Source organism: Brienomyrus brachyistius, chromosome 5, assembly GCF_023856365.1.
Source record: "Brienomyrus brachyistius isolate T26 chromosome 5, BBRACH_0.4, whole genome shotgun sequence".
NCBI classification, from domain to species: domain Eukaryota; kingdom Metazoa; phylum Chordata; class Actinopteri; order Osteoglossiformes; family Mormyridae; genus Brienomyrus; species Brienomyrus brachyistius.
The window spans coordinates 9,473,389-9,491,848 of record NC_064537.1 but is presented as its reverse complement, the minus strand read 5'-3'; the positions used below and the strand labels follow the sequence as shown (position 1 = coordinate 9,491,848).

Here is an 18,460-nt window from a genome sequence, read left to right as displayed (position 1 = left end):
ATACAAGGTGTTTCACCCCTTTGCAGTCAAGGTAAGCTTAACATCATTGCCACATTTACATCATGTTTAGACTTATTTTCTGGAAAAAAGGGGGAGAAGTGGCATAGGGTAAATTTTACACGATCGTCAGTTACTAAAGGTAGACCCTTATAACCTCGGGGGAGGGGGGGGCTTTAAATCGTGCGGCGAAAAGCCGAACCACGTCCTTTACTCAGCACAAATCGCAGGACATCTAATAAGCCCACTTCGGTGGCACACGTCTCACCTGGTAAAAGGAACGCCATGTCGGCAATCGGTACAGCCCAAAAGCTATAGGAACCGGCTTACAGCTTGGGTGAAACAAGATAAAAGTCAGCGTAATTTGTGCCTAAAAGCAAAACCACTGCAATATTGTTTTGTATGTAAAAACTAAGTTGAACTCGTACTATATAGTCACCATAACGTTCCCCACGCCACACCGGTTCAGCCTTGATTATTAAGGCATAAAAATAACCCCATAACTAACCATCTATGTTAAGTCCAAGAATTTGGACGTGACCTTCGAAAACACGAGAAACAGGTGATACCACCAAACAAATGTTTTATGCCTTATCGTTAACTGTTTTCTACGTCACAGACTATTAGCTTCAACAGGAAACACCTGAAGAAACTCACCGGTCGTCAGTTCTGATGGCGTAGTATATTGAAGTGTTACGTTTACACATATGACTAAGTAAAACAGTTCGTTCAAAGTTTGATTAAAAAATGTTTACTGGGAGTTACAGTTGGCAGGATCACTACCAGCGATTCCGATTTTAGTAAGTATTAAGCTCGATAGTGTTGGACTTATATCTCTGTTTACATATAGATGCCACGTTGTGAACGAAAACAGTTAAATGGTATAGCAAACAATCGAAAATCCATTGAAAAACACAATGCCTATAAAGGGAATCGACAGCGGAAAAAAATCGTGCTACATCTGCATGCATTCATTACTCAGCCTTAGTATTTGTCATGTTGTTCAGAGATCAGATTTTGTGTTCGCTCTGATTACTACCTACTTCAAATATAAATATTTGCTATCGACTACTGTATCTAGTAACTACGAATGATAAAATGGTCATGATAGTGAATCATTACTATTATGACAATAAAGATTTTAACGGTCGGTTGTTCCAGAAATCCAATCTGATATGGAGCGGCCTCTGAAGGGATGATTTAATCGCTTCCCGATTTGCATGTTTCCCCTTTTCAGTCGCACTCAGCGTGCGATCGGCGTCAAAACGGGGCTTTTACATCGGGGCCGGGATGCACGCGCCTTGTCGTGGACGTGTGCTCGAGGCCCTCGCGTGCAGCGTGCCGCGTGCCTGCAGCGTTCTATTGCGGTGACTGTTACCATGTCTGAGGTGAAATGATACAATCCAGCCAAACGGCCCCTGAAATAAACCCGAACCCTAAATGTTCAGTGTTGCTCATACATATAACTCACAGAACATAGACGGGTTCTCCAGTAACTGAAATCCAACGATATTTCGTGCTTTGACGAATGAGCTACTGACGTGAGTATATCACACATTTCGCGAAGTCTGTAAGAAATATAGTCAAATTACTGTAAGTTAAACTAATTGCTGTAACATTTAGTTATTACCAGATTACAGAAAATATATTACTTGCTCCGAATGATAAGATTTGCCTCAGATAAGCTTAGTTTTTTAAAAATGGTACCAGCCGTACTGCAGAATTTTAAGTCACCATTCCCGAGTTTTAATTTGAACTGAAATGAATTATAAATATGTGTATTTATAGTTCATGAAAACGTCACAAAATTGCAATACTTAAAAACACGGGTGTTTGTATTAAAATAGAGAATGTCCTAAGGTCACTGTGTGTACAAAATCGTGGTAATATATACGGGAGAAATTTATTTTGAAATATTTTAGCCAGAACATACAGCACCGAGCAAAAATCTTAGGGAACCAAAGAAAATGTTCAAATGATCTTCATTTTGGTGTAAATTTATCATAGTAGCCTTTCTGTCAAGGTGTTTGTGCTTAGTTGTTTCAAAACCTCTCCTAAAGTCACCCCAGTATTTGTAGGAACTGTCCAACACACCTATGTATTCTTTGCTCGACCACTACCCCCTTTTCTGTTCAGATAATCAATACCTCATTAATATAAGTAGTGAAATTTAACAAATACAGGAATGGCTGTGATGCCCCTGAGGAGAGTTTTGGGAACCAAATCGTTGTCCAGCAACAAGATAACTTTTTGAAGAATAGAATAAATTCTTGCTTATTTTTTTTATTGTGTCACTGTCATATGTTCTAATCGCAAATTGTGGTGTTTTTTTCTGAGCATAAATACTTACTACTCTGAGAAATCGCCTTATTTTCTTCGAATGCCTAAGACTTTGGCACAGTACTGTAGAACATAAGTTATTTATGTAGAATTTATGCTTAAAATAAAATCACCCCAAATAATATGGCAAGTTTGACTTAATTTAAAATCCAGAATGGGAGTTAAAGGGCTGCTTGTTTGTCTTAATGGAAACAGAAGAATGAGCACAGGCTCTGATACCCCAGCCACTTTAAGTGAAGGCACCAGAGAAGACCTGGATGTGCAGGATGACCAAGTTCCTCAGTCCACCATACTCTACCTTCTCCAGGAAGCTACCAAACTTGCACCCCCTGCCAAACAAGACACTCTGGAATGGAGACTGACAAATGGGACATGTTCCAAGGAGCAAAGCCAGCAGTATCCTTCTTCCCCAGTATCTTCTGCCTGTTGTCCTCCTGTACCTTCTGCACAGCCCTGTAAATATGTAGAAACAGCCCCTAAATCACAACAGAAATACTATGGGTCTTTCTCATTTATACAAAGTCAGCAGGGCAGTAGCCCTTGGGAGGTAATGAGTCTGATCAACCTGCAGTGTGAACGGCTTCTACATCCTGTAAGGGAGGATGGAGAAGAGGGAAGGGACACACCATTATTGCCCACATCTGCCCACAAGGGTTCTGTTGACTATCTCAGGGGGAACACGATTCCCGACCGCACCAGAGATCAGTCAGAATTTCAAGAGGTAGGCAAACGCATGCATTTACAGAATGTCAGGAACAAAACTGTGAAAAGTGAACCATGGTGCTTTGAGGCCACGGAAGAGGAAGTGAGGCCCACCGGGGAGAGCAGTCCTGACCTTTCGTTTTACAGTGAGAGATCAAGCAGAGTCTCGCACAGTTCCACTTTAGTACGGAGTTTAGTGTTAGAAGGTGAAAATGAACAGTGTCCAATCATTTACCCAGAAGATACCCAGGAAGATGGCGAGACACGTCTTTCAACCAGTGATACAGGTGCAACATACAACCTTAAACGCACGTATCATTTATGCAATGAAAGTCAGGAGGAATGTTCTTTTATTGGGAGTCTATCAAAGGCACCCGACCTTGAGGGAACAGAAACTCGCTTCTTGGATAAATGTAGCCCTCCAGTAGAAAGCTTGAGCTTGCTGGCATCCATTGTCCACCGGAACTGTCAAAAGCAGGGGAAGAATTTCTTTACTAAACCTGAAGGTTTTCTGCTCCCGGATGCTGCAGCTTGCTCATCCGTTCCTGCAGCCGACCTGGATGGCCCCAGCATGGAAGTGGACGGTAACCCTAATTTGATTCTTCCTTTAGAATCACATATTAATGGACAGAGACCTGGGAGTTCCTCAGAGGAATTAAGCGGGGACTTTCATGCAGTGATTTGGAAGTCAGCTCCTGTTAAGGATACGTCATCATCTCCTGGAAAAGCCCATAGGAGCAGTAGGGATGATGCAGTGCTAAAGCCCGTGGACCCTCAGGTGGCCAAGATGGCTCTTGGCCCCTGCTGGCGAGGCAGAACCCCTAGAAAGCAGCGGCATCCGACCCGGAGTGCGGATCTCTGTGACCCTGACTTTCAAGGTGTTTCCTTTCGTATGCGTACAGAGTTCAACGACAACAGGGACCAGTGTCGACTTCTCATCACGTCGAAGTACAGGTAACATGTTGCAGCTGTGGTCCTGCCAAGCATGCAGATTTCATTCCATTTCCACTTATCTTTATCAGTTAGTTTCACTATTTGCTAAAATCAATTAGCAAGGTCCCTAAAATAGCGGCATGCAAGTGTGTGGTCCCCACAAAGTGCATCCAGTCATATTTTCTTTAACCACCTTTAGCTATTTTTGTTTTTTCTTACTGTCGTTCCCAAAAATGTCTCTCTCTCTAGTGCAGAGTTTTGGAAGAGTGGACGTAGGGGGAGAGGCAGCCGAATGCGATCTCTGATAAACTCCCTGAAAACCAGCAGCTCGGAGGAAGAGATCGACCCTGTAAGCCTCTCTAGTGAGTACCGTTGGTCTTTGGCAGCACGTGACGGAGAAGTCGAGGGATCTTACTTTTGGGATCTTGGAAGGATCTCCGGATTAGAGCCACTATATAACAGAACGTCGCGATGCTTGTGCTCTACATGACAATGATTTCAGCGAATGTTCTGTGCACAAATAAACATGAGAATTTATAGGCATAGTTAAAAGTGTGACCGTAACACAGTCTGAAAATACAGCATGTTATTAAGGTTCAAATCAATAATGTACATGTTTGTAACCTTTGGATCTCTCCAGGACAGAGACTGGGAAACAGAAAGTAGTTGTGGAAATTTTACTGGATTTTGCAGACCTATCAAATAATGAAGGTGAAGACTAAATGTGTATGACGTACAATTTAAAAATGAAAGTGGCATGCTGGCCCAGTGGGTAGTTCCATGGCTCATATGTCCACGGTTATGGTCTTGATTTTTGGCCAGCGTTTCTCTATACGGCATCTGCATGCTCGCCCACAGTTCATAATGCTTTTCTCTGGGTGCTTCGATTTCCTCCCACGGTCCAAAAGACGTGCAGTTCAGCTGGAGTGGTTTCTCTGAATTTCCCTTTTTCGTGTTTGCGTGTGTGAGTGTGTGCTCCGTGGTGGCCTGACCGGGCGGGGGGGGGCGGCAGGGGGGGTTCCCTGCCCTGTGTCCTGTGCTTCCTGTAATAGGCTCCAGGCTCTGCATAATCCTGTTCTGGATAAGTGGCTATGGAAAACGGATGGATAATATAAAAATTTGGGCTGGATTATGTGCTTTCCCTTTCCCTCACTCAGAGAACAAGACATGTGCTTCCTGCAATACGAAGACCACTCCCCTGTGGAGAGATGCAGAGGATGGAACCCCTTTATGTAACGCCTGTGGTATAAGGTGAATGACCCCAGCACAAGTCGGTGAACGACCTCACATGTGTGATCATTTAGGTGCCGTTTACTCTCTCGGCTGGGTGTATATTCCATCTCTCGTTTTCAAAACAAGCGTGCGCCACATCTTTAAACAGACCTTTAAGGCCGTTTATGGTAACATCGCCAGTGTTGATGCCATAGTTAAAAGCGTGTTTCCATTCGGACGTTGTTTTAGAAATAAAATACGGTTTTGTTATCTCCATGTGAGTATTCGGGCATTGCAGCCGGAAAACTGGAAATAATTTGAGCCATAGCACAGCGCAGAATTTCATTCAACGTAAACATGGCACCGGGCAGACCTGCGTGCATGTCCAGAAAATTAGCAAGGACCAGAACTGAACAGACTGCGGAGACAGTGACATCTGTGTCTGTTCATTGTCTGAGTCACGGTGAAATCAGGATGACAACGTGGCAGTAGCGCAAATGTTTAAGCAATAGTCTGCAATGCGGTGTCACGATGGCGCGAAGCACGTAGCGATATGAAGGCGATGGTGCCGTGAAAAGGGGGATAATGGGAACTTCAAATGTGAAGCGCTGTGTGATGGTAAAATGTCACATCGCAGACGTACAGGGTGCACTAGAAGATCCGATTTCCTGCTGCTACGCTGCCACGAATTCCCAGCGCATCCCCGTTGTAATGAAGGAGATTAGCTCGTATGATCTGGCATCCCACGGAGACCGTCCCCATCCGAACTCCTCCCTGTCGGTTCCCTGCAGGTATAAGAAATACCGGATCCGATGCCACCGGTGCTGGTACATCCCCAGGAAAGAGGGCAACTCTAACTGCCGCTGCTCCAGGTGCGGAGACATGCTGAGGCTGGCATGTTCTCACCGCAAGAACAGCAAGGACCTCGCCGTGTTTACCGCTACCTGAGCCAGGATACAAGTGCACTTTCCTCTCCTGTCAGCAGAGGGCGCTGTTCCAAAGCGTCTGTTGAGAATTGTACCCTGCGAATTGCACTTGGGGAAAAAATAAGACTCATAACTTTGTTGCCTTCTGTGCTGCCCTAAACAGCCTTAAAGGGATCTTGTTCTTCTTAGGGTGTAGCTGTGACTGAAATCTTCATGTTTCTCCTCAGCGAATCTGTTTTCCGTTCTGAAAACTGATAGCAGAATTCTCTGCTTGATTTTGGTTTTGTGCCTGTTTTTTCGTTTCCTGTCCTTTTCGGACAGACATAACTAATAAGTAGCAAAATAGTGCAGTTCAGGTCATGAATGTCTTCCGCAACATTTCTGTTGTCTGCACCAAAGCATTTTCTTTGGTCTTTAATAAATTCTCGTTATTTCATCTTATAATGGTCAGACATTTTCACTAATTTGTAAAGCCACACATAAAACTTCATGGAGTTTGCCAGTTGACAAAGGATATGCGTATCACGTGTTTGATTTAAATCTTGGGTTTAATTTTGGTGTAACTAAGTTTGAGAAATATATGGAGATACTCATTCATGGCCCGAAATGTATATGCTTGGTGACAAAAAAAGTTAAGCACCCAGAAGTAATGGTCCGATTTCGATTTCGTAATTTGGTACATGTGCAGGCCACTCGATGTGCAAGGAGTTGGCATGTTGAGTCACCAGACACAGAGGATGCCTCATAGACACATTAGACAGCATTACCGGCACTTGATGGAGTTCGATAGGGGTCACATTGTGGGTTTGCATGAGGCCGGTGGTCGTACCACGATGTGTGGGTCATGCAGATGTCACAGTCGCCCAATGTTGGATGTTAAGACCAGTGTTTGGAGTGGTACCATAACCGGGAAGCATGGAATGATGATGAGAGGTGATGAATCTCGGTTCTGCATTACCATGGATGACCATCTTGTTGATGCTGAGGAGAGAGGACTGATCCTGCCAATGTTGTGGAGAGACACACCAGTGTTACTCCTGGCATCATGGTGCGGGGAGCCATAGGGCATGACATCATGGTGTGGGGAGCCATAGGGCATGACATCATGGTGTGGGGAGCCGTAGGGTGTGATGTCATGGTGTGGGGAGCCATAAGGCATGACGTCATGGTGTGGGGAGCCATAAGGCATGACGTCATGGTGTGGGGAGCCATAAGGCATGACGTCATGGTGTGGGGAGCCATAAGGCATGACGTCATGGTGTGGGGAGCCATAGGGTATGACGTCATGGTGTGGGGAGCCATAGGGTATTACGTCATGGTGTGGGGAGCCATAGGGTATGACATCAGGTCATCTCTGGTAGTGATTCGGGGGACCCTGACGGCACAGTGCTACGTCAGTGACATCCTGCATCCGCATGTCTTACCTCTCCTGAGACAGCACTCTGGTACAGTCTTTGAACAAGACAATGCACATGTGTCTAAGGTCAGCCTGCATCACGTTGAGGTTCTCCAGTGGCCAGCCAGGTCCCCCGATCTTTCCCCAATTGAACATGTGTGGGATCAGCTCACACATCAACTCAGATCCAGTGCCAATCTGCAGGATCTCGAGGGCCAGTGACAACAGCTGTGGGCCGACTCGCCACAGGAGAGAATACAATGGCTGTACGACTCCCTTCCGCACTGTATAACTGCATGTATCCAGGCCCGGAGGGGTGCCACACCCTACTGACATGGGATCAGCAGTGTGCCCATACTGCCAACTCTGTTGTCCGTTTGATCTGATATTATAATCATTGCGATACAGTCATGTGACCTTCCACCACTCCGTCTGGGTGATTGACTTTTTTGTTATTGAGTGTATTATCCGATATAAAAGAAGCCGTTAGAAATGGTACTGCAGCACATTTTTCCACCGCGTGGTGGCAAAGTTTATCCCTATAATCTATTGCAGTGACAGCTCTAGTAAAGTATTTCTCTCTCTCTCTCTCTCTCTCTCTCTCTCGTATTTTATGTGAGATTGAAGAGGGGTTAAGGTTCCGTGAAAATGAAAAATGGCAGCAACAGTAATTCAACTTGTGTCTGGATTGAATGATTTCCAGTGATTCTTTATGTAGTTGCATCACCAAGTGAAGCGTGCAGCACAAGCATGAAACGTGGATGTTTTCAATGAAGCCGATCTGTTGGTTTGTAAAAGAAGACGAAAAGAGATTTAAAACATTTTTTACACTTGTCCCTAACCCGTAAACCTTCGACAATATGTTTAATATGTTACGGATTGGATGTGTTATAGTGATTTCACGCGCTTGATCAACTTTTGCCTTAAAGGAGAATGTAGGTTTTTAACGTAACTGAAATCTGACCGTTATGTTCAATGGGCCTATTCCGCACGAAAACATACCTGAATATGACTAATATTTGTATAATCGATTACGCCGTTTCCCAAGTAGTTTTTCTTTACAGTGTCCCTTTTCTTATCATCCATTGCATGCAACGTACAGCTATTTTAAAATGGTTGGAGATCTTTAATTGCCATAAGTCTAGAATTAATTTTGTGTGAAATGACTAGTTTTTTTAACATTAGTTTTATCAGCAATTGTTATACGTGAACACAGCGCCACTCTCACGATAATCTTAATTCGCCTCCTCGGTATTCATATACCGATCTACTGCCTTGCCCATTCATTATAACAAGGATTTGTTTTTCCAAGTCCATCACTTGAAAGTATTTTAAGCGTCTGTTCTACTCTAATAAATATTATGCCCCTATATTTGCTATGATCAAGAGTTTGGTTTTTCTCCCGCTTAAATTTCCCAGACTTGACATGAAATCCTTGCTTTTCTCTCTCGGATGTACGATACTGACTACATTTCCCGGAACTCATCTCTAATATGTACGCTTTTCCCATAATATTTTATAGATATCTTAATTTGTTATGAATGAAAATATATTTATTATTCATAAATGTGCAAAATATTATGAAGTATGGTATTTTTCAAAAATACAAATTTATATATGATTAAGAACGTCCCCTTACCAACGAGACACGGCCGGATTCCTTTTAAAATAAATGACTTATTCATTACGATTGAAACCATACAATGCCTTTTTATCATCTATTCCGACTGTTTTCAATCAAGCAACATGCGTGACAAATCTATGAAATCACCTGCAGGTTCGCCATTGCAATGATTCGCCATCCGCATCTTCCCTGGGGTTTGAAATACATCAGAGGCAGGAAATGTGTGAATCTCCAAAGACGAACTCTGGTACTTAATGTAAACTACGGTGGACCCTCGTTAAAACGCCGTTACCCTGATTTATTCGGTAGGTCGGCGTCAGGGAATATAGATAATTATTACTGCAGAACTGAATCGCTTTGAAAAAACCAGTGTTTTTGTGTTATAAGTATCAGATGCATCAACTTATTTTTCGCAACCTATCCGCATTAATCCCAATTCTTTGTGTTAAAGTTCAAATTATTTACTACTTTTAAGTTAGTTAATTTTATAGTGGATATGGTAATCACATAAAAACAAGTAATTTTTAACCCTGTCTGTTCAAGTATAGTTACTTGCTTGGTCATAGACTGTATTCGTTATGTCATAGTTTAATTGTTTATATAGAATGTACGTAATTTAAACTTCTACGTTAACAGTTTCAGAATATTTTAAATCATAGTTTAGCGTAATATTACTAAATACGGTCTGTTTATTCTTTAAGTTTTTATGATATCTGTGCGCAAATCTTCTGCTGTATAGTCAGTATGAGTGCAGCGCTGCGATACACGGATGTGCTAGCCATATGCTGTCAGTAACTGCTGTAACAGCGATATCATAAACTTACTGACACATTTCAGCCATAAACGTCATTTCCCTCGGACTGTTCATTTCATTAAATCTGCGCACAGGGCTCTGCCTCAGTAGCCCGTATATATACCGACTGCGTGGGTGATCCGCGGATCGCAGTTCGGAGGTAAAACACTCCGTGAGCCAGAAACGAAGTCTCGTTAAACTTAAACATATGACTTCAAGTGAAGGAATTTCAGCTGGGATCATAGCTGAACAGAATTCAGAAGTGCGACAACGCTGAACTTTACTGACTCCGGCAATAAAAAAAAACTTGAAGTGTACTGTTTTATGAAGTCTGCCTGACCGTGAACTTTTCCCTTATTGGAATAATTTAGGACATGAATTAATCAATACTCCCAATAACTGGGGGGGGGGGGGGGGGGGGGGAGAAAACTTTCACTAACAAACATTTTTTTCTCCATAACAAACTTACATCTATTGTTTGAATTTGAAACAAATCTATTTTTGCATTAATGAAAAAAGCAGTTATCTAAGGCCGAGATCTCTAATGTTGAATGTAAAATGTAACATTACCGACAAGAAATCATATTCATGTGTTTGTATGTAACCATAGCAAATTGAATGCATTGATTGCCTTGTTTTACATCAACAAAGGAATTTATTTTCTTGTAGCCTATTTTATTTACTATATATTCACATGCACGTGGATTAGATAGACAACAAAAACGGAAAATCGATAGGCGATATCCTTTCTGATCGAAAATTTGTTTACAGATGCTCAAGTTCAAAAGCATACTGTTAGCAAATTAGTTCGGTATCTGTATGTAAACATCGGTGTCTGATATTCGGGGTTCAGGGTAAAATGTTTATATATCGAAATTCGAAAACGGTCAGACTGATATATGATAAACCATCATCATAATCAACATTTGACCAAGAGAAAGTATCAAATATATTTTTCGCTTCACCGCAATTTTTCCGCAAAGGCTATGCATGCAAATCCGAGCGGTTCAACTTGTTTTTATTTTCCAAATCGTGGTCGTTTTTGTTTACTATTTGGAGAAAGCTGCGAGTTAAAATTATTAGCCTCTATCTAAAACATTTACATTTTTATGGGTATTGGCCTACTATTTTGATATAGTAGGCTATATTTAATACACAATTTTATAGAGTCGTACAGCTGTGCAATGAGCATGATATCTAAAGTAAATTTCATTGTTTGTAATGAGTCGTGCAATTGCGAAATTATTAAGTGTCTTCAGTTAATAACAAACACGTTTCTGTGAAATATTCCTTCAGACAAATAATCAGATCGAAACAGGAAGAGTCATGTTTAAGATGGACTATTTTTGGACGGCTTTTCTAGGACATCAACAGGAGGACGCCTAGTGTTTTTGGTGTTTTTCGCGGATTTCATTGGAGAGGAGTCCGCTGCATCTTAAGCACTTCACAATGACATCACGGTCACCTGATCTCATTATGGTTACAGTTAACGAGGAAAAAAGTGCTGTGACGGACAAGGCTGGAGTCTTTGGAAGGCTTATCGTTTTATTTCACTTCGTCCACCCTTTCCCGACTTGCAAGATACCGAGTTTTTAAAGGTAAACTTTTATTTGTGCAACACGTGTAGGAGGGTCTGAGTTGCAGTTTAACCACTTTTCTGCTGGGTGGGGAGCTTACAGAAAACCGAACAGCTGGTATTTCTATGTATGTAACTAATTCAATATATTTCTGAATGGGAAACGAAAAAACAGGTCTGTTCTGGCAGAAAAAATAATCTACTGTTTTCATATCGGTGCCGCATATCCTGCCAGTGGCGCAGGTGGCGTTGGGTCTGTTTTTGGATTATGACTTTAGACGCAGAACCCATGGAAGATCCCGACATCGACGTGGTGGGAGACGGTAATAAGGATCTCAGGAAGAAGACTTGTTTGACACAACTTTCGGAAAAAGCGAAAGACGATTCGGAGCTTGAAGCAAACAGTGCAGCTTCTTCTCCCGAAACACAAGACAGAGTGAGAGACGAGTACGAATCTCCGCCAAAAGCTGGACCTGCCGTGGTGAAAAGCAGCGTTTCCGTTAAGCCGCCGTATTCCTATATCGCTTTGATCACTATGGCCATCCTTCAGAGCCCGAAGAAGCGCCTCACGCTAAGTGAGATATGCGAGTTTATCAGTCACCGCTTCGCTTACTACAGGGAGAAATTCCCGGCCTGGCAGAATTCGATCAGACACAATCTGTCACTGAACGACTGCTTTGTCAAAATGCCCCGGGAACCCGGTAACCCGGGGAAGGGAAACTACTGGACATTAGATCCCATGTCTTCTGACATGTTTGAGAACGGAAGCTTTTTGCGGCGGAGGAAGCGCTTCAAGCGGCAGCACTTCAGATTCAGCATGCTGAAGGAGCCGCAGATAGAGTCCGGGGCACTGCCCAGCTTTACGTACGGCGCTTACGGGATCGGGACGACCTGCCTGCAGATGCTCCCTTTGGAGTTATCCCCCATGGGCACTGATCACCCCTCGGGCTCGCCCTGCGCTCCCAGCATCCCACCTGTCAGCAGCATCTTGCCGGCGCTTTCCACCCTGTTTTCCAGGACCTCCCACGCCGGCACAAAGACTTTTTTCCCGTCGCCGAGTATCCCGTACGAATCCCTCAGCACGGCTCGCTGCACTCCGGTCTCCTCCGCTTTACTACCTGAATACCGACATTTTCCCACCGGGCTACTGCAACCCATGGTGTCCCCGCATCTCCTAAGTCTACAGCAAGAATATCATAAAATGCACTCGCTGCACAACAGCTCTCTCCTGTCTAGTAAACTGCTCCAGCAGCTCGGAGATGGAAGTAACTTATAGCTGTGCTTGGTGTTGCTATATATACTATTCAGGATACTGCTCCGACTGAGATTTCTTGAAGCACGTGCGTCAATTAATCATTTTGAAGAGTTTTTTTTTTTTTTGCGATTGTACAGTTTTTTTTACATTTTATTTTCATTGTGCTCGAGTGCTGTTAACAGTTTAAGATTCGCTGCGCCTTTTCTAAATGAACTGTAAATTTTTACGTATCTAATATCAAGCAGAAGAATAAAATTTTGTTTTTAAGATATGAGAGTTTTCTTAAAAAAAAAAAAAATCGAGATGAACCAACACTAAATCACTAGGCTATAGACAAATGAGCGTAGATGACGTCGTGGTTTGACAGGTGACGTGACATCCCTTTAAAAAAGCAAATAATATGAAACCGTTGCTACCAACAGCCAATAATACTGACATCTGCATTTTGTCATAATTGACATGCATTATTCCAATGCTTGATGCAGGTTTTGGCATCATTTTTCACATTTCTGTTCAAGGCGCCTTTAAAATTATTTTTTAAAAACCGTCAGTGGGACTTAGTAGACTATATATGAAACTTCTTGTAAAATTTAAAAATTGTCAGTGTCGTAGGTATGTACAATATATTAACGCGGATTTTAGTTTAGAAATTTCTGCAAATATGAATGGAAAAGGATGAACATCGATGCTAACGATATAAAAAGCCTTTTATCGGTCTTTATTAGAAATAAAGATTTCTAAATGTTTAAGAATTTGCGCAACAATTTTGACGATTTTAATAATGTGACGTAAACAATTATTTTGATTTTTGGAAATAAAACACGAAAGCATAACTGAAAGCTAACGGTTGTATTTTCAGCTTTTAAAATGATTTTGAATAATTTACCATTGAAACCTAAACTTTCAAATTGCTATAATAGAAGTTACTCCTAAACATTAAAATTTTGTTAAAATATTGCTAAAATTCTGCTTTAATTAACATTGTCTCAAGAGTTCAAATTTGCTGGTCAAAATTTTCAGATCATTTACAACATTACTGTATAGACCTATCAGTGTTCATTCAGGGGTGTTCTATATTATATAGACCACACACAGTTTAACCACTCTCAAATCAATAAACGAAATGCGCTTAATGTAGGAGAATTTAATATTTGCTGGGTTTTTAGGGCTACGCTTTGGGCTGATTGCCCACCCGGCTATACCTGCATGCGGCAGGCAACCCCGTTTTGGCATGCTATGAAAGAAAACGTTTTGGGAAGCGAGAAGCAGGAAAATCGAGCGTGCTGCACTTACCATGTGTGTCAGCGTTACTTCACCGCACCATCGTGAAATAGTCTGTACAAGTTAAATAAAAAAATCAGGCGTTAAATTAACCTATATTTCCCTTCACGGGCGCATATGCAGACTACACATCCGTGAAGCTGCTTTGTAGTAGTAAAGTCCGTTGATATTCGCCTTTATGGTTAATAAGTCCTGTATAATTTAAGATGCTCTTTCTTTAAAAAAAATTATCGCCGAATAATAAACTAACAAGGAACAGATGTGGCACAATAGCAAACAGTGGGACAGGAACGTTTGCGCAGCGCAGGCCGTATCCCAGTGCATTAAGGAGATTTGACATGGTGTGAAATGCTCGTGCCAAAGTATATATTTTTACCGTACCGCATCGCTTTTTAGTAGCCGAACCAGTTATATTTTCTGCGCGTACAAATTCATTGCTAAAATAACTTGGTAACTTAGGAATATGACTAGCAGGGAAGTAATTTTTAATGCACTGGTAGCATAGTGTTTGTTTTTATTTCACTGTCTAAATTTGATGGATTACCCTTTAAGTTATTTTGGACGAAGATGGTGGTTGAAGAGGCCTATCCAGTTTGCTTCACGGTTGGATTTTGGCACCGACCCATAAAAATGTACACTACCTGAAAGCAATTTCACTTAGGTAATCAATCACTCGGATACATTTTCCTGACTCGATTTGAAAATCCCAACTCGGCTAAGCCGCACTTGTCGACATTGAAAGTACATTTTATTATTTAAAAAAAAATTGTATTTGTTTGCGGCTGTATTCGCATTGAAGATAATGTTTTTGAAGGTGGATATTTTGAAGGTTTCTCATGACAAGAAGTAGCCTACTACATTAATACCTCGATAATTGTAACGTACTATGTAGTGTACAAGGAGGACACTAAAACACTGCGTTCAATCCAATCGCAAGAAATATTCTCTAATCATGCAGCAGTTAATAAATAGGCTTTCAGAGCAAAGAGATGTTATACGGAGATGTATACTCAAATATGATAAGGCTCGAGTAAAGATTATCAGAGGACGAGGACAGGGACATTGTGAAAAATTGTTGTTGTGTGTACATTCTTTCAAAACAGTGAACTCCTGGTACTTTTTTTGGTACAAGATATAGGGGCCATGGATATGTGACGTGAAAGCTGATATTTACTGCTAGACCATCCTCCCTTCTGAGGTTAAGTGAAGCTCAGTGAGTGGGGGGGGGGGGGGGGTTCTAGGCCACTGTAACTCGAACTAAAACACTGATAATATGACTCTGCTCTCCGAGGTGGGCGAACTCTCACCTGTCACCAGCACCGTGGAGTCGGAGGCTTATTCAGAGCAAAATGGATCGACCGGGAAATAAAGCGGTGATGTGATGTGTGGGCAGAAGCTTCCGTCGGAGCTCCAGGGGCTTCTGTTGGGAATGACTTTAACAGCTAAAAGGTTCTTATTTTCATTGTACATGTTCAGGGTTGTGTTCGATAGTCTTCGAATCGTATTTCCAAACAGCAGATTGTTCCCCAAGTTCCCCCACGATTTGGGGCAAATGGAAATTTGTGTCACTGACTGAGAGGCTGTAGTCTCTGCTGCCCGGACTGCCAGACATCAATCGTGAGTCATAAGTTACTTTTAGATCATCCAGTAACTGACTTACAGGACCATGTCCAAGAAGTTGTTTTGAAAAGCTTAAATGAAAAAAAAAGCCATCATGTACCATGATATTTGATAAATTATCTATTTGTCATATAATATTATCATTACATTAATAGTGTGAAAATGGTGCACTTTCTACTGGTGTTGCTTCAGGGATTTTCATGCCTACTTGTGTGCACACCTGGCTCTGTGTGGCTGTGTGAAATTCTACGTGGATCACATGGTCTTCTTACCTGAAGGATGTTGGCTCGGAATCCAGCAGGTATATCTTGCAGTGGTAGATGGTGCTTCTCCATTCAGCTATACAGTCAAACATGCTGCTGTATCACTGGATAAACGTGTAAGGTAGTTCCGCAATAGGGCCCTGAACATTTAACAAAATGAGTCAGGTTCGACCAAGGCAAACAAGAATACCTTTCTGACATGCACAGAAAGGGCAATTTTGACATGGAGACCTAAAAGATTTAACTCCCTCACCACCAGAGGAGCCTACCTCATTCCCACCTTTATAAAAATAAATCTATACTGTATTACTCCTTCGTATGCTGGATTTTATGTTAAGTGAATTTTCTCTTTGAGACCCGGCGATTCTCACTTGTCCAGTGGTTTAGGCCTGCCGGTCAAATTAACGATAGAAGGATCTGGGCTACAGGCGTATGCGATGCCACCGGAATGGATGCAAAGATACAAGAAAATCAATGAGTGGGAGAGTGAGAAAACAATGAAAGGGACGAAGAAGGGGATTCGGGGGCGGGATGGGACAAGCTTGCGTGCTCGCGGCATTTGCCTGTCTCTGACGCCCCGTGTGCGAGCACAGGACCGGTTTTCTCCGACAGCGGCTGATCGGTCTCTTCTACGCAGATAATGGTAGAATATTTCGTACATCATAACCGACGTTCCCCGTCTGTATTTCGAAAAGCACAGGAGCGTGTTCTCCTAAAAGTGCCGCTTTGTGTATTCACACAAACTATCGCTCCTCTGCTCTGCTTTTGTCTTTTCGATTCTCTCTATGCGTACATATGGTAACAGTTGCTCCTCTGTGAACACATTATTCCTTCTTGCTAAGTAATATGTTTAAGAATTTGGTTCCAAATCAGGTACGGAACTTTTAAAAAGTGACCGGGCGCATCTATTCGTACCTCTTCTCGGCCGTGGAACTACTTTTCCTCAGTATACTTATTTATTTATTTTACTGTAAATGACTTACGAGCCATTTTAATCTCCAGTTCATATGCCAAGCTAAATAGGCAAAGGGAATGAGCAAGTCGTGCATTATCCCGCACTCATTCCTCAAATCCCCCTTTTCTACTCATAGCCAAGAGGCTGCAGCATGATTCAAAGCGCGAGACGCATTATGGGAAACCCAGCTTTTGGCAGGTCTCAGGGAGAAAGGGGGGAAATAATTCTGTCCGAAAGAGTTTCTTGTTTTTGTCTTTAAGTGCATCAGTGAATGATATGCCCTTGCCTTAGTCGTTAATTCAGTCACTAATGTTTTGCCGTTTTGATTAAACCGGACTTATATTATTTGCACGTTGTTTATCAATAGAAATACAAAAACTGCAGTAAATTTGGCCTTTTTGCTTCATTAACGCTCAGCCTACGAAGAGTGACAGGAGTGTATCTGTGCACCCTGCTTGGGACGTTGCGTTTTGATTCACAGTAATAAGATAAAGTACAGTAATAAGGTTAAGCGTTTCCCTTAGGTTATCTCTACAATGCTGCAAACCGTAGAGAGCAGCCGCGTGTCCACAGCTATCGGTTACACTCCGTATTTCCTAGCAGACCCCCGTTAATCCTAGAAAGTTATTCAGCTGTTTTCGCGACCCTGAGCGCGTGAATTTGTGGGAGCGCGAGGCGACGTGGCGTTCGCGGGGGGGGGGGGGGGGGGGGGGGGGGGGGGTAGCGGCGGCGGCTATGAGTGTGTCTGTTTAGAAAGGAGACCCCCACTGGAGCAGGCAGATGACAGTGACATATCACAGGAAAACCACCCAGAAGGGGAATGAGCTCACATTCTCACCACGCACTGAGGGCGAGGAGGCCGAGGAAGACAGATACTGGGTGAGAGCGAAAAATGGAGGGGAGCGTGAAGGGAGGAGAGCAGGGTACGGTACAGACCGGGAGGGGAGCCGGACAGTGGAAAGGGCTTCAGCCTGAGGCTTAAGCTCTTGGGACTGTGAGGGGAAAGCAGTGGTTCAAAGAAAGAGGATGAAGTATGGAGGACTTCCCAGTCTCACACATCAAGAAGATCGGTCTTGACAACATCCCCAAAATATGGCACCTGGCATCACAGCTGCCAGTCAGGGCATGAAGCCAGTGTGACTTCTTGCATTTAATGGTGTCAATGTAAAAATGAAACAAGCCCAAATATCATGTGATCTTAACTTTATCACTGTACTCCTAATGCAAATCCCAGGGTGTCCATTAAGAAATGGCGTAATGGTGTGTTTAATACAGAGCACCCAATTTAACACTGGTATAAGCTCCACAAGTGAAATCTGAAGATCTCTACTTTATTTGTTTATTTCTTTTTAATTTTTGATTTTGTCCGGGGTCTGAGGAATGCCTCTGTTTCAGAACTGCTTCTTCAGGTTAATGAGGGAGTCGCTGTGGAGAATGGTTTCCAGAGAGGAAAGTTCTGCTGCAGGGATTAAAGGTTGTGTTGGGTGTGTGTGTGTGTGTGTGTGTGGGGGGGGGTTAGGAACCAGCTTTATTACTGAAACCATAGAGGACCCGAAATAGCAGGACTTTGATGCTTCCCAGGCACTG

The 18,460-nt window shown here is 42.6% G+C and overlaps 2 protein-coding genes across 3 annotated transcripts; both read left to right on the top strand.

Annotated features, from left to right (window-relative positions):
- The first annotated feature begins 663 nt into the window (after window positions 1-663).
- On the top strand, window positions 664-6,532 carry zglp1 (zinc finger GATA like protein 1). Its single transcript, XM_049013749.1, has 5 exons — window positions 664-797; window positions 2,533-3,993; window positions 4,222-4,334; window positions 5,130-5,223; window positions 5,976-6,532. Exons 2-5 carry the CDS (start codon window positions 2,537-2,539, stop codon window positions 6,130-6,132), a joined length of 1,821 nt encoding a protein of 606 aa, XP_048869706.1. The 5' UTR covers window positions 664-797; window positions 2,533-2,536; the 3' UTR covers window positions 6,133-6,532.
- A 2,801-nt stretch (window positions 6,533-9,333) lies between these two features.
- Window positions 9,334-13,376, top strand: foxd7 (forkhead box D7). Of its 2 annotated transcripts, XM_049013753.1 has the most exons (3): window positions 9,334-9,435; window positions 11,410-11,521; window positions 11,735-13,376. In XM_049013753.1, the coding sequence occupies exon 3, from the start codon at window positions 11,768-11,770 to the stop codon at window positions 12,773-12,775; it is 1,008 nt and encodes a 335-aa protein (XP_048869710.1). In that variant the 5' UTR covers window positions 9,334-9,435; window positions 11,410-11,521; window positions 11,735-11,767; the 3' UTR covers window positions 12,776-13,376. The 2 variants fall into 2 exon arrangements, with proteins under 2 accessions (XP_048869710.1, XP_048869709.1); XM_049013752.1 differs by having other exon boundaries at window positions 9,335-9,435; window positions 11,410-13,375.
- Window positions 13,377-18,460: the final 5,084 nt, after the last annotated feature.